The sequence below is a fragment of the Sycon ciliatum genome, chromosome 2 (genome assembly GCF_964019385.1).
Source record: "Sycon ciliatum chromosome 2, ocSycCili1.1, whole genome shotgun sequence".
Classification (NCBI taxonomy): Eukaryota; Metazoa; Porifera; class Calcarea; order Leucosolenida; family Sycettidae; genus Sycon; species Sycon ciliatum.
The window spans coordinates 44,239,868-44,254,365 of record NC_088644.1 but is presented as its reverse complement, the minus strand read 5'-3'; the positions used below and the strand labels follow the sequence as shown (position 1 = coordinate 44,254,365).

General features: G+C 48.4%; 1 protein-coding gene and 1 long non-coding RNA gene across 2 annotated transcripts; one reads left to right on the top strand and one right to left on the bottom strand.

Moving 5' to 3' along the window:
* Positions 1-3,131: 3,131 nt before the first annotated feature.
* On the bottom strand, positions 3,132-12,264 carry LOC135810907 (uncharacterized). Its single transcript, XR_010552450.1, has 5 exons — positions 11,878-12,264; positions 7,078-7,155; positions 6,432-6,554; positions 4,861-4,916; positions 3,132-3,829 (listed from the first exon to the last, which is right to left on the bottom strand). It is a non-coding gene; the product is annotated as an uncharacterized LOC135810907 (long non-coding RNA).
* A 417-nt stretch (positions 12,265-12,681) lies between these two features.
* On the top strand, positions 12,682-14,271 carry LOC135810607 (tigger transposable element-derived protein 4-like). Its single transcript, XM_065324099.1, has one exon. It carries the CDS (start codon positions 12,682-12,684, stop codon positions 14,269-14,271), a length of 1,590 nt encoding a protein of 529 aa, XP_065180171.1.
* Positions 14,272-14,498: the final 227 nt, after the last annotated feature.

The following is a 14,498-nucleotide window of genomic DNA, read 5'->3' as shown; positions in this document are numbered from 1 at the left end:
AGGCTGCGATGCAGCGTTCCTCCTTTATTCCCAATCGAACATGGTTGAACAAGCGGTCACGTGCTCCTGGGTGCCCAAATCACCTGGTCACCACGCCAGCAGGCGACAACTTTCACACCAAGGTTCAACTCGAGTTCAACTCGAGTGACAGGACTGCACCCAAAAAAGGTCAAACAGGCTAGTAAGTTGTACCCTGCAGGCACGGTGACCAGGTGACTGGTGTACGCAGGAGCACGTGACCGCTTGTTCAACCATGTTCGATTGGGAATAAAGGAGGAACGCTGCATCGCAGCCTTTTCGGACCAAAACCAGTCGACTCAGCGTCCAAAAGACTACAACATATGGGCCAATCGCAGTCATCCGTGCTTTTATAAGGACGAAATGGCGCTTTTAGTGCCATTTTGCATACAAATCCCCATCTAGTAGGGCGCAGTCACCCAGTTTCGGTGGAAGTGCGCGAGTTCGATTGGGAATAAAGGAGGAAGGGAGCGTCTCAGCTTCCTCGGACCAAGACCATTCGACTCAGCACCCAGAAGACTACAACTGGTGAAAATTTGATTTTAGGGTATACTTCCCCTTTTAGTGTACTAAGGTCACACTTGGCAGGTTTTTGTGTGGAGCTTGTGTCAGCTTGAAGGTACGGATTGACTGCAAAACGTGCAATATGTGTACAAGGTTCATGTCGTATGACCTACAGACAGCGGACCACCTCCACAATACGACCACGAAAGGATGAGATGGTGGGGCGCTCTGGCGGTACTTTACGGTACATGTAAGTGGCTCGCCGGTGTGAGAGTGAAAAGGCAGGCTGTCAGCCTGACCCGTTCGATTGGCGATTTCATGTCGGTGTCGGAGTCGGTGTCGGTGTCGGAGTCGGTGTCGGAGTCGGAACATCGTAACATCGCCAAAGTGTGAACCAGGCTTTACCGGCAGAGCCAGGAGAGTAGGTTTGGCACCTTCAATGGTCATAAGACATAAGTATCTAGAACGTTACGACAAGCATAACAAGTACTAAGATGTGTTCACTCACCTGTGTCTTCTGAACGGGAAACTCCGTAAATGCACCGCTCTCTGACTCTGTATCATTGCATGCTCGAACACTTCAAGTGGGAAGAACCTGCAGCACTACGTTCGCTCTCCAAACGAGACCATTCACGAATCATGGCAGTTTTACTGTACAACGACAGTGGAATGCTGCTGGGAATACGAAACGAGCTAGCAGGATATGTGCAGTTTCAAACTCAGTCTTCTTCACGCACTGGTAACTGTTGTTCTTTCCGAGTCTCATCTCATGAGACATCGCTGTGCAAAAGCAGAATGTGTACTACATCTATGGTGTAGTGTACTGAATAAAAAAGAAGTCAGTCGAGCATACAACACCACTTCCAGCTTCACGAGCCGTGACAAGCAGTGTCAGTGTTAGCATTACCACATCCTGCACCGCAAACCAGCACTGCCAACGTCCAGTACACAACTACAAGCGCAAATCACACCACTGCAAATGCATGCTAGTCTAGCTAGTCTAGGCTAGTCTAGGCGTAGGAGGCTTCCTGGCTCAGTCACTTCAGCTGAGTCTCTGCCTGGCGACAGAGTGGCGCAGCGCGCTCGGATCCACGCTCAAGACAGTCAAGACTCCGTCAAGGTCAGGACTTCTCTGTTCTCTGTGCTATCAAGTATCAGTAGCAACGCTGTTCCCTAGCGCCAGGCAGTAACCTGGCAACGGGCCAGGTTCTTAGTCCCCAGTTCTTACTGCTTTCCGGATCATTATTCCAGGCTTAGCTCAGTAGCTGCGTCAAATACTTTCAGTTTTAGTCGCATGGCATGCACTGCACTCACAGACTCACATAGCTATAGACTCACAAGTCTGCATGATTGTACTTTTGTAGAGACTACCGCCGTACCCATGGTACCGGTAGATCTAAACTTTTTAATACCTACTGTGAGCTAGTAACAGCTACCATGGTTACTATAGTATAGACTATGATAGTTATCAAGGTTATGGGTCGGCTAAGTATAGTTGAGAGTGTACTTCGTTTCGTTTCGTTTCGTTTCACAACTTGATAGTTCTGCACGTAAAATTACGCATTACATACTGCTGGGGCCAGACGGGTAGGGCACCATAGCCAATACAAATACAGGGAAGGACTACAACACACTGCGCTCAACGATGCGCTGAGCATGGTACTTTACACAATACGCACAGGAGTAACGATGATTCCGAGACCTTTGGTCGGAGGAGTTACTTTTGCCCCGCCCCCACTTCCATCCAATATGCCACCGCCCCCGCTGTGCAGCATCTGATGGTTCTGTGGTATTCAGTAAAAAAATAAAAAAAGTGTACAGGCTTGCTGCTCACTCCGTTGAACGAGAACAACAAAGCAGGAACGGCAGAGTACATTTGCCAAATATCCGTACAGAGTTGTGCGGGCTTTCAAATAATGTCGGCCGTGACAGGCAACACAAGAACATGGGATATCTCTGTAAACCTGGTCAAAGCAGCACAGCCACACTATACTCCTGTATGGCCAAAGCAGCACAGCCACACTATACTCCTGTATGGCGAAAGCAGCACAGCCACACTATACTCCTGTATGGCGAAAGCAGCACAGCCACACTATACTCCTGTATGGCGAAAGCAGCACAGCCACACTATACTCCTGTATGGCGAAAGCAGCACAGCCACACTATACTCCTGTATATGGCGAAAGCAGCACAACAGTACTATTAGAATAGTACCGGTAGTAGGTTGAAGTATAGCCTTTGAATCCAATACACATCAAGACTCTCATGCTGCTGCCATGTCACTGTCTAGTCTCTCCAGTTCTCACAACCAAACTGCAGCTGACTTCACTCCCTCTTTCTTGAGCTGAAGACAAGTGAAGCTGTGAACAATGCTTGTTTAGCTGACCGACACTGAGGGAGTTGGTGAGCTACACTCCAAGTATACCACAGTGGACTCAGTACCCGCACACACCCGGCAACGACTGTCTGCTCACTGCAATCCAATTTGTGACACACACATGTGTTCATGCACGTGCACGCACACACACACACACGCACGCACACAGACACCCACACACACACACACGCACGCGCGGCGCGCGCACACGCGCGCACACACACACACACATACACACACACAATGCACTCCGTTCATAGAAATGCAACTGAGTTTGAAAAGGAAAAGTCAGCTCACAAGCAGCCAAAACACACATAAGTTCCTATGCCGCGAAGTTGTTCCTCCGCGTGCCCAAAAATCATACTTGGAAGTAAGTAGAGCAGTAGGGGCTCTCACAGGTGGCAGAAATGGATGATAATACCACAAACATTGTGAGAAAGCATTCATGAAAAAAAAATGGTCCCTTGAAATGGGAAACGAAGATAGACCAGAGTCTGATCCCATAGAGATTTAGGGGAGGGGGGTCTCCACATACTTGTCATCAAAACACCTTGGTTCCTTGATAAGACATGCAAACTTACTGGATTTCAGGTAAAGCCATGGACGTGCCATACTCAGAAAACAAGACAATGCAAAAGCTTTTCATGGAGCGCATGAAGACCCATCCAATTTCTACCCACAAAGTAAAATTCAGGCTCACGACATGTGAGTGACGATGAGTGAGTACAAGTGGTGGCGTTCAAATAGCCTCTACTGTAACTATGGGCAGTACAGGTGATGGAGGAATGGTGACAGCTTCTGCTGTTGCCATGGTGACCCCACAAACCATAGCTGTGTTGGTGCATCAGCTTCTCCTGCTACTTCAGGCTGTAGTCATTTATTGAGAGTTTAGCCGTACGGTTTGGCGAGAAGGCAGAAATGCCTGTGTATCTGGCGAAGAACCATGAAACAAACAAACAAACATCAAACCATAGGCGTGTTGGCACAACAGCATCTACTGCTACTGCGTGCCATACGTCAAACCATAGCTGTGTTGTCACAACAGCATCAACTGCTACTGCATGCCATACGTCAAACCATAGCTGTGTTGGAACAGCATCTACTGCTACTGCATGCCATACTTCAAACCATAGCTGTGTTGGCACAACAGCATCTACTGCTACTGCATGCCATACGTCAAACCATAGCTGTGTTGGTACAACAGCATCAACTGCTACTGCATGCCATACGTCAAACCATAGCTGTGTTGGCACAACAGCATCAACTGCTACTGCATGCCATACGTCAAACCATAGCTGTGTTGTCACAACAGCATCTACTGCTACTGCATGCCATACGTCAAACCATAGCTGTGTTGTCACAACAGCATCTACTGCTACTGCGTGCCATACGTCAAACCATAGCTGTGTTGGCACAACAGCATCTGCTGCTACTGCGTGCCATACGTCAAACCATAGCTGTGTTGGCACAACAGCATCTACTGCTACTGCATGCCATACTTCAAACCATAGCTGTGTTGGTACAACAGCCTCAACTGCTACTGCATGCCATACGTCAAACCATAGCTGTGTTGTCACAACAGCATCTACTGCTACTGCATGCCATACGTCAAACCATAGCTGTGTTGTCACAACAGCATCTGCTGCTACTGCATGCCATACGTCAAACCATAGCTGTGTTGGCACAACAGCATTTACTGCTACTGCATGCCATACTTCAAACCATAGCTGTGTTGGTACAACAGCCTCAACTGCTACTGCGTGCCATACGTCAAACCATAGCTGTGTTGGCACAACAGCATCTACTGCTACTGCATGCCATACGTCAAACCATAGCTGTGTTGGTACAACAGCCTCAACTGCTACTGCGTGCCATACGTCAAACCATAGCTGTGTTGTCACAGCAGCCTCTCATGCTAGAGAGGGCAACACAAGAAGCCAAGGCGGTGGCACAGCACTTACTTGTGCAGCTGGTGGCTGTGTGACAAAGCAGAATTATGGCTGTGCTTCAAACTTGGCTGCAGAGAACAACATTACACAAATACTTAAGATACAACACCATCATACAAACAAAGCATGTTATCTTGAAGACGATTTTTATACTGGAAAGGTTCTACGGCACAGATACAAGGTTCTACGGCACAGATACAAGGTTCTACGGCACAGATACATAGCACCACAAACTAATACATGACACGAAGCTCTTTGCCCTACAATGTTCGTTGTACATGCACAGACAAATGGACAGTGCACGAACCGAAAAAAAAGAAAAAAGAAGGAAGAAAAAAAGGAAGTCCGTGGCTGTCGCAAAAGTTGGTCCGACCATGGACCGGCTCCATCGGCCCTGACTTGTGACCAGGTTGGCAGTATACATGTCCGGTACTTATTGCAATATTGGTAAGGGCTGACACACCGACAGGCTGCATGCAGGCGCGTGGACAATCGTGCACATCAAGGAGTCATAATAATTACATCACCCCCCTGATGTACATCTATATGCAGTAGCCGCACTTGAACATCCCAGCTCTGACCCGGCTCTGACCCGGCTCCGACCCGGCTCCGACCCGGCTCCGACCCGGCTCCGACCCGGCTCCGACCCGGCTCCGACCCGGCTCCGACCCGGCTCCGACCCGGCTCCGACCCAGCTCCGACCCAGCTCCGACCCAGCTCTGACCCAGCTCTGACCCAGCACTGACCCAGCACTGACCCAGCTCTGACCCAGCTCTGACCCAGCTCTGACCCAGCTCTGACCCAGCTCTGACCCAGCTCTGACCCGGCGGCAAGAGTTTCGCCGGTACATGTTTGAAGTCCCAGAGCAGATACCGGATGGACAAGCTAACTTCAAAAACATAATAGTCTTGCACGACGATCATTTCGCCATATTGTTTATGGCGGGTGTGCAATGTGTACTCAGTTAGTGAGCCAAGGAAATATTTTAGATGAAAACGAGGAAAACCGATGGGACTCAGGTTAATTTATATCATGCATTAGAGTCCACAATGTGTGTGGCAGTAGAGTCCACAATGTGTGTGGCATTAGAGTCCACAATGTGTGTGGCAGTAGAGTTCACAGAGTGCATGCAGCAAAGTCAGCACTCGCACTGATCCAGGACAGTCATCGATAGCGGATGTGGCGTGTACAACTCTAGTTCATGAGCTCAACACGCCAGAAGTCAATCAAGCTCAGCAGACTCGAAAAGTACACGCTACTCGGTACTTCTGACATACCGTGCCGCTCTTTTCATACGACCTTGCCAAAAGTATGTCGCACCCAAAGTACGTCTTACATGCTAAACCCGCGCTGCAATCAAGTGTGCCAATGTTTCGTCAACTGCAGAAAGTACGTCCTACACACTAGTACAGCTTACACCGTGTATGCACTAAGCAGTTTCCACTGTACTTCGCGTAACGTTTCATTTGGGAGTGGATGGAGTGGTAGGAGGATTAGGGGTCAGAGTGTGAAGTCAACAATGTTGTTTCAGGGACAACATGACAACCTTTGCGGCAGACCCTAATAATATCAAAGTATCTTACCTCAACGATCTCAGTTGAGCTTTCTCCATTTCTCTTGCATTGACCAATAATAATTTGCTCTGTCTGGGGAGTATGATTGTTTGATGAGCATCAGCGAAGGATAAACACTTCCAAATCTCCATTCTGCATTGAGTAGATGGACAGGTAACATCATCATGGTTTTATCTCACAATCTCACACGCAACACACACTTTCCCAATGTAGTACATGAGATACTTCAATGCATACTGTAGAATGTTTCACCGTAATTCAACGTTCAGGATGCAGGGATTCTTGCAGATGTAATGATGGCTAGTGCGATATTCAGGAATTTGGATTATTATAAACTTGCTTTGACTGTTTATTTTTTATTTTTTTACAGTGTAAGTGGACTCACTGGGTATATTCCAGGGGGGGGGGGGGGGGGGAGGGGAGGTTGAACAACTTTGTGCCAGGTAGGATCATTATACACAGATATGCCGCACGGCCTCTGTTCTAACTTTCAGCTGAAACTTGACCTTAAACTGTTGCTGAGGGGCCAATGAAGGAGTCCACAACTATTAGACGTGATCGTACTGTATTATAACCTTGAAAAGGATGGCATAACGATTATAATTTTCTTGAGGTATTGTTACCTTTACAAGGGACTTTTCAACGGAATTCTTACATCTCTACACCAGGTGGTCGACCCTGGCATCCCTAGTGGCCGTCATCGGGTGATCTTCACATAGCTTCTGGATGCATTCTGAATTGTAATGCCAACAAGGAACATCACACACCACACACACAAACGTGCACACACGCACACACACACACACAAACGTACACACACACACACACACACAAACGCTCGTGCGCACACACACAAACACTCGCACATGCACGCACACACATGCACGCACACACACACACACACACACACACACACACACACACACACACACACGAGCATGTAACCCTAAGAACGCATGAATGTGTGCAAATGCTTGGATGTAAACATTCTTCGACAGAGTTAGTCGATTATCGTATTTTCCGGTGTGTTAGCTGTACCGGAGTCTAAGTCACACTCCCCTCCCTTTAAAAAAATGATGGTGAAGAGAGGAGAAGGACAAAATGTTACGAGTTATGACTAACTGTCCACCAACGTAACCAGATCTTATAGTCAGCGAGTGCGACAAAATGGCACAAAACTGACAAGGAGTACTGAGACATTCTGGTAACGTTGGTGGACAGTTAAGTCATAACTCGTAACATTGTGTCCTTCTCCTTTTTTCACCATAATTTAATTGGCTCACCATCAGAGTTCAAATTTTTAAAACCCAAATTTCGATTTTTTTGACATTCGGAATCTAAGCCGCATGTCAGACTTTGACCTGTATAAAAAAATAATATAAAGCAAATTATCGTGTCCGTTCCCGAAGGGAACTCACGACGGCCGCTAACACCCGATAAATCCTAGCGGCAGATGCAGCGCCTAACGGTGACCTGTATGGCTATCCTAATACTAACGTATGGGTGACGGTACATTCAAGACATTACCAGTGGTTAAAAAGTAGGGAAGCAAGTCTAAAGTTCTCGCAATTTTTCCTAGTGAGAACAGCGAGCGCAATAGCTCTTCTCGCTGTTCTCACATTTACCATTTTAGCAGCTTGTATATGCCATTGTTCTATGCGGAAAACACACACTTGCGCCATTTCTGCTGTATAAGAATGATCATTCCTTTACACTCCATTATCATCATTATCATCCTCTACTGACGAGCTCCGGCAGGGAGCGAAACAGCTGTCTAGAGGCGTGGAAAAATATTATCTCTCAACGGAAGTATCCTTGCTGGTGTCTGTATGGTTCGGCTGAGAGCGAGTGGTTGTGACGAGTTAGGAATGCAATAAATTGGAAATATGGCCGAAGGCTCTGTCGCAATATTTGGTTGTGAAGTAATCTGAGCCGCGGGAGTTTTCAGCCATGAAGCCTCTTCTCTACACAAAACGTATTTCAAGTTTACAATCTGAAAAGAACAACAAGCCATACTCAGTGGTTATGTCATTTATTCGCTGCCAACTTTCATTTGCATCATTACGATCATGCATATATGTATTGTGTTTGCGTGGCTCGCGCAATCGGCATGGCCACCCAGTATGGGTTCAGATTAATACTCCGCCACACTCGCAGTGGCGGAATCGCACATTTAATAAATATTTTGCATGGTGCTTGATTTTTCGAGTTAATTGTACAGTTGTCTTTGTTTTGCTTTTCTCATTGTTGTACCCAAAAAAAGAAGAAGAAAAGGACAGCGCGGCCGCGTTTGACGATTGTACTGCTCAATGAAATCCAATCTTGTGAACCAAGTGCGAGCCCTGTGCTAACAGTTAGCCCATATCCCAGTGTTTGCAGGTCTAGGGATGCATGGCACCCGGTGTGCCAGTGACTTGCTTCATCGTATTTCATTGAGTAGCACTGTAGTACACTCTGCGAGTATGTGTACATCATCATATGTGTTGTGGTTTGCAATCAGCAACCACTGCAGCTAAATATTGTGCCTTTGACAAGCCCGACGAAAGGATCAGGGACAGGTTCGTCGCGCATATGACGGACAGAGCCGTCTCGAAGCAGTTACAACTAAAGGACCACACATCTTTGACGCTCGCCGATGCTATTGCCTCTGCCCGGAAAACCGAGTCCGTCAATAAAGAGCTGGCACTACAAGCACCCATAAGCCTAGCAGCGGCTGCTTACACACCCAGACAACCACATGACTGGCGTCCTCCCGCCAAACAAGGGCCATCTAAGCCGTCTCCGTCCAGCCAAGCAAGGTACTCTAGCGATTCAACTGTCTGTAAGTATCGTCGGTGTGGCTTGTCAACTGATCATAAATCAGACCGCATGCGCTGCCCTGCTCAATCACAGAAGTGCCGCACTTGTGGCAAGCTGGGCCACTTCGCCACAGTATGCAGATCTGCCACCAGTACCGCTGCTCACACTGTCGACCTTGTTGTGAAATGATGTGTTTTTTCCTGTGTGATGGCATTCCCCAAACTGTCTCGTCTAGTCGCGTGCATGTGTGATATGAGCATGCGCGATGTTGTAGTCGAGAGTCCTTTTGTCAGTCTTCTTGGTCGTCCCTTTGAGTGTTGTCTCCATTTCCATAATGTCAATAATAATTATGTAAACCAAACTAGTCTTGTCCTTTGTGTCCTGCGTCCCGGGGAACGGAATGGCTGAGGTTCCGTTACAACCTGCTGGATGCAAACGACGTCGACACCATTTTCATGGGAGCAGCAACAGAGCAGAGTCACTCTGCGAGTGCTGCCTCCAGCTCCAGGCAGCCTAGGTCTGAGCCATGGATGATCACACTGGACATGTGTGGCACCAGCACCCCATTCAAGATCGACACAGGAGCAGATCTGTCTACCATGACCCTGGATAGCTACCAAGCCCTGCCATCGCCACCAGCCCTTGACCCATGCGTTTCACGCCTGGTGGGCCCCGAAGGCAAGACGCTCCCCATCCAGGGCCAGTTCACAACCACCGCCAAGCTGCAGGATGCCAGCTATGACATGGCTATTGTCATCATTGCCTGCGGCACCGTCAATCTCCTCAGCCGTGACCAGTCGAGCCGCATGGGGCTTATCCAATGACCACAGGCCTGTTCTACGGAGGTGCGACCCACGATCAGCTGCATGCTCGGGGACCATGTCGAGATCGTCCTCAAGGATGGCGCTAAGCCGTACAACTGCGTCACAGCCCGGCGCATCCCAATTCCAATCCGAGGCAAAGTCCGCAGTGAACTGGAATGCATGGAGGCTGCAGGCGGCATTGAGCGCGTGGAGAAACCTACCGACTGGTGTGCGCCAATGGTCTCAGTCATCAAACCGAACGGATCTGTTCGTGTCTGCGTGGATTTGAAGAAGCCTCCTGAGCCGCTTCAGCCAACCGACTTCCCCTCCTTGCCATGGGAGAGGGTAGGAGTGGACATCCTAACGCACAATGGTGCGGAACGTCTCGTCGTAGTGGATTATTTCTCCCGCTACCTTCACGCCCCGGTGCTGCGGTCCACAACGACAAGTGCGGTCATCAAGGCATTGTCTGCGGTATTTGCCATCCACGGCGTTCCGCAAACCGTTGTTTCAGACAATGGGCCACAGTTTTCAAGTGTGGAGTTCGAAGCGTTTGTTGCCAAAAGCAAGTTCAGCCACCGCACCAGCAGTCCCCGCTTTCCCCAGAGCAACGGTGAAGCTGAGCGGGCGGTCAGAACTGTAAAGCGTCTTCTCGAGTCCAACCAGCATCTGGACGACGCCTTGCTGGCGTACCGCTGGCGTACCGCTCAACACCTCTCGCAAACGGCTTCTCTCCAGCAGAGCTACTCTTTGGACGCCGACTGCGAGCGAACCTCCCAGTACCCGACACAGCACTAACCCCGAGCTGGTCCGATCTCCCAGCACTTCAGCAGTGGGAGGCCAAGAGTTAAGAGCAACAGTGTGCAACATTCAATGCCGCTCACCGCACGCAAGAGCTCCCGATTCTACAGCAAGGGACGTCTGTCTGGGTGTCTGACCTCAAGGCTGAGGCGGTAGTAGCTGATCGCCTGTCTGATCGGTCGTACATTGTCGTCACGGCTGACCTGTCGCGTTACCGCAGGAATCGAAGCCACCTGGCCATGCTGCCCAGCTCAACGCCGCGCCAAAATCCTCAGCCGGAGGAACGTGTACCTGAGCCGAGGATGGTCGAAGGTGAGCGGAACAACCAGGGCCCAACCGAGGCCCCAGCCAACCCTGCGGCGGTACAGCCGCGTAAGCCAACCAACCGTTCGGCTTGACTTCTAACAATCTTGTAACAATCTTACCCCCAATCCTGACTATTGATAGTCTCTTCTATTCTACTGTCGTGCATTAGTCCCTCCTCACTCTTCTATGTAGCTGTGTTTCTGCTCTCAAGAAAAAGGGAGATGTTGATGTTGTGGTTTGCAATCAGCAACCACTGACATACAATCTGTATTGTTTTACGCACGCATCCTGTCAACCGCGTGCTTCCGATTGTATTGTGGTTTGTTAGCTAAGTGAACAATCTAGCGTACAATGAATCCCGAACGATTTGAACTGCCCTGTACATAGTACGTGCATGTAGCTTGCTGTTATGTTCCGGAGTCTTCTGGATTTATCATTTCGTGTTCCTGTAAATACAGTCAGTTGCGATCTGAGTGATCTCGAGAGTAGACTGGAGTTTTAGGTGCGTTCTCGGAACGCAACAATATGTGTACATCTATGATGTACACATATTGATGATGTACACATATTATGGTGATGTACACATATGATGATGTACACATAATTATGGTGATGTACACATAATTATGATGATGTACACAATCATACTGCTTTAGTATAGGGACTAGACTGGTTGAGTACAGCTCCTACAGCTCCTGACAATAATAAAAATTAATTATAAATACAAAGCAAAGCGAGCGACTTACAGAAGGTCTTGACATTCTCATTGAACTAGAGTGGTGCTCAGACAGTGAATACTTCTTTCTGCTCCTTAACGCCCCGCTAGGCCACTAGTTACCAGCAGGTCCTCAGTCTGACTAATGCCAGAGGAATTATTTATATTCAGTGACTTTGAATGCAAGGGACCACTGGTTTTCTGGACGAAATGAAAATACTATGATTGTATTGTGTAGTGTATTCGGAGCAGCCACTAGCTGGAGCAGCCACTAGCTGGAGCAGCCACTAGCTGGAGCGCTGACAAGCGTGTACATCAATTATTGATAAACAGGCATGGAAATATCTGACTCCCTTTTCAAACATGAAAATCCTGCCTCCATTATACTACCGGTCGAAAAATTAATAATAACCTACGCGGAGAGAGAACGCTACATACACACGTCTACAATCATGATTGTTTGAATGTTGCTAGCGCTAGCGCCACACATTTTCAAACCCAGGTGACGTCCTGGTGACCTACGCACGTGATCGCAGGCACTAGAGAGTAGTCGTAGATCTACCAATGCATGGAGCTAGCACGTCTGTTGTTCTCCGAAGTACGAACACATTAAAATTTTTATTTCAAACAGCAGCTTTTTTATTGATGGTTTTCTGGATTAGCCTGGTAGATCTACGACAGACATTGGTGGTGGACATCTGCTGTTGCTTCACGCTATCAACCGAGCAAGATAAAGTAACTAGTTAGTTACAGTAGGCAATACTAGGCAATACTGGGGAATAGTGTCACTACTGCCAGTGCACTGCCACTAGTGAACGACGTGGAGGGTTCGAACATGGCTCAGAAGAGAAAGCGATTCAGTATTGCGGAGAAATTTGGCATCCTTCAGGATCTCGACACCGGTGCCAAACGCAAGGATGTTGAGGAGAAGCACGGTATATCCCACGGCACGCTGGCAGGGTTCATCAGGGATCGCGAGCGGATCGCAAATGCCTCAGCCAAATCAACAGCTCAAGGTTTCCAGTCAAAACTCTCCATTCGCCAACCGAGATTCTGCGAAGTGGAATCCATTGTATTGGAATGGCTTCAGCAGGAAGCTAGTCTAGCGCCAAAGAAAGTCCTCTCCGGACCTGACCTACAGGCAAAAGCTCAGTACATATTCCGAGCGCTGGTGTCGCGTGGAATAGATCTGTACAAAGACGAGGACGTAGAGAAGCTTGATTTAAGCTGGATTCAACGCTTCAGGAAACGGTACGGTATCTCGGGAAAAGCGAGTGTTGACGAGAGTCCTGCTGCTAGTGCTACGGCGTGTAAATCTCGAGGAAAAAAGGAGACACCCATTGAACAGATTGAGAAGGAGTTTCACAAGAATGATATTTTCAACATATGCAAGACTGGGGTAGAGTGGCGAATGACTCCTGAAACTGCATTTCTGGATGGAAGGCGGAAGAATGCAGATGTGGTTGGAGAACGATTAGTTGTTCTAGTCAGTGCAAGCGCTGTGGGGGAAAAGCTCCCTCTATTCATCGTCGGCAATTGTAATCTTCCAAATTGCTGTGAAGGAGACGTGAACAACTCAGTCACATATCAAGCAAACAGATTGGCTTGGATAACAGGCGAAGTGTTCGAGACTTGGGTGAGGAAACTGGATAATCAGATGAAAGCTTCTGGCAGGACTATTGCTCTAGTACTGGACAAGTATTCAGCTTATCCCGATATTGACAATCTGAGCAATGTGAAAATATTCTTTGTGCCACTGAAGACCTCGCACACAAATCAACCATTGTATTCTGGAATCATCACTGACCTCAAGAGCTCTTACCGGTATCTACTAGTGAAGCGATGCCTTGCATGTCATGAGTCTAGTGTACCATTCAGTTTGCACTTGCTTCAGGCGCTGGAGTGGCTGAGTAGCTCATGGAACTCCCTCAAGCCGGCCACCATTGTCCGTGGCTTCCGTGCCGCTGGCTTCCGCCATTCCACTCCCCGTACGCAGCAGAAACATGCATCTGGTGCCGCAACTAGCACTAGTGGCCCTACACTTGATGGAGCAGAGTGCGTAATATGGAAGCAGGCGCAAGACGCACATCTGGTACAGAGTGGAATATCATTTCAGAACTTTGTCAACATTGATGATAAGCTACTGACAACCAGTACGTCGTCACTTGAAGCCCTCGTCGACATGATCCTAGGCCAATCTCTAGCTGATGCCGAGCAACTGGAAGGTGGTAACGGCGAGGGAGAGTGTGCTGTCACTGCTGTGCGTACAACAGTAGAGCATCCTCCATCATCATTCAAGGAAGCCTTCAATGGTCTGAACGCTGCTCTAACCTATATGCAGTCCTTACCCGGTGCTGCTGAGCATTGCCGTGCTCTGGCACATGCACAGGGTATGTGTGTCGATACTCAACTAAAGCTGCAGTAGTAACCAGTATAGTAACCAGTCTGGAGTAACCAGTAGGCTATATAGGCTATTTTCCTAGTGCATGTACTCGCTTGCATCTTTCAAGTCTTTCAAGCTCTGTCTCTCTCTCTCTCTCTCTCTCTCTCTCTCTCTCTCTCTCTCTCTCTCTTTCAAGCTCTGTCTCTCTCTCTCTCTCTCTCTCTCTCTCTCTCTCTCTCTCTCTCTCTCTCTCTCTCTCTCTCTGTCTC

Bases quoted from the DNA above. Each gene is read 5' to 3' on its own strand.
- LOC135810607 (XM_065324099.1), top strand. From the start codon at position 12,682: ATGGCTCAGAAGAGAAAGCGATTCAGTATTGCGGAGAAATTTGGCATC.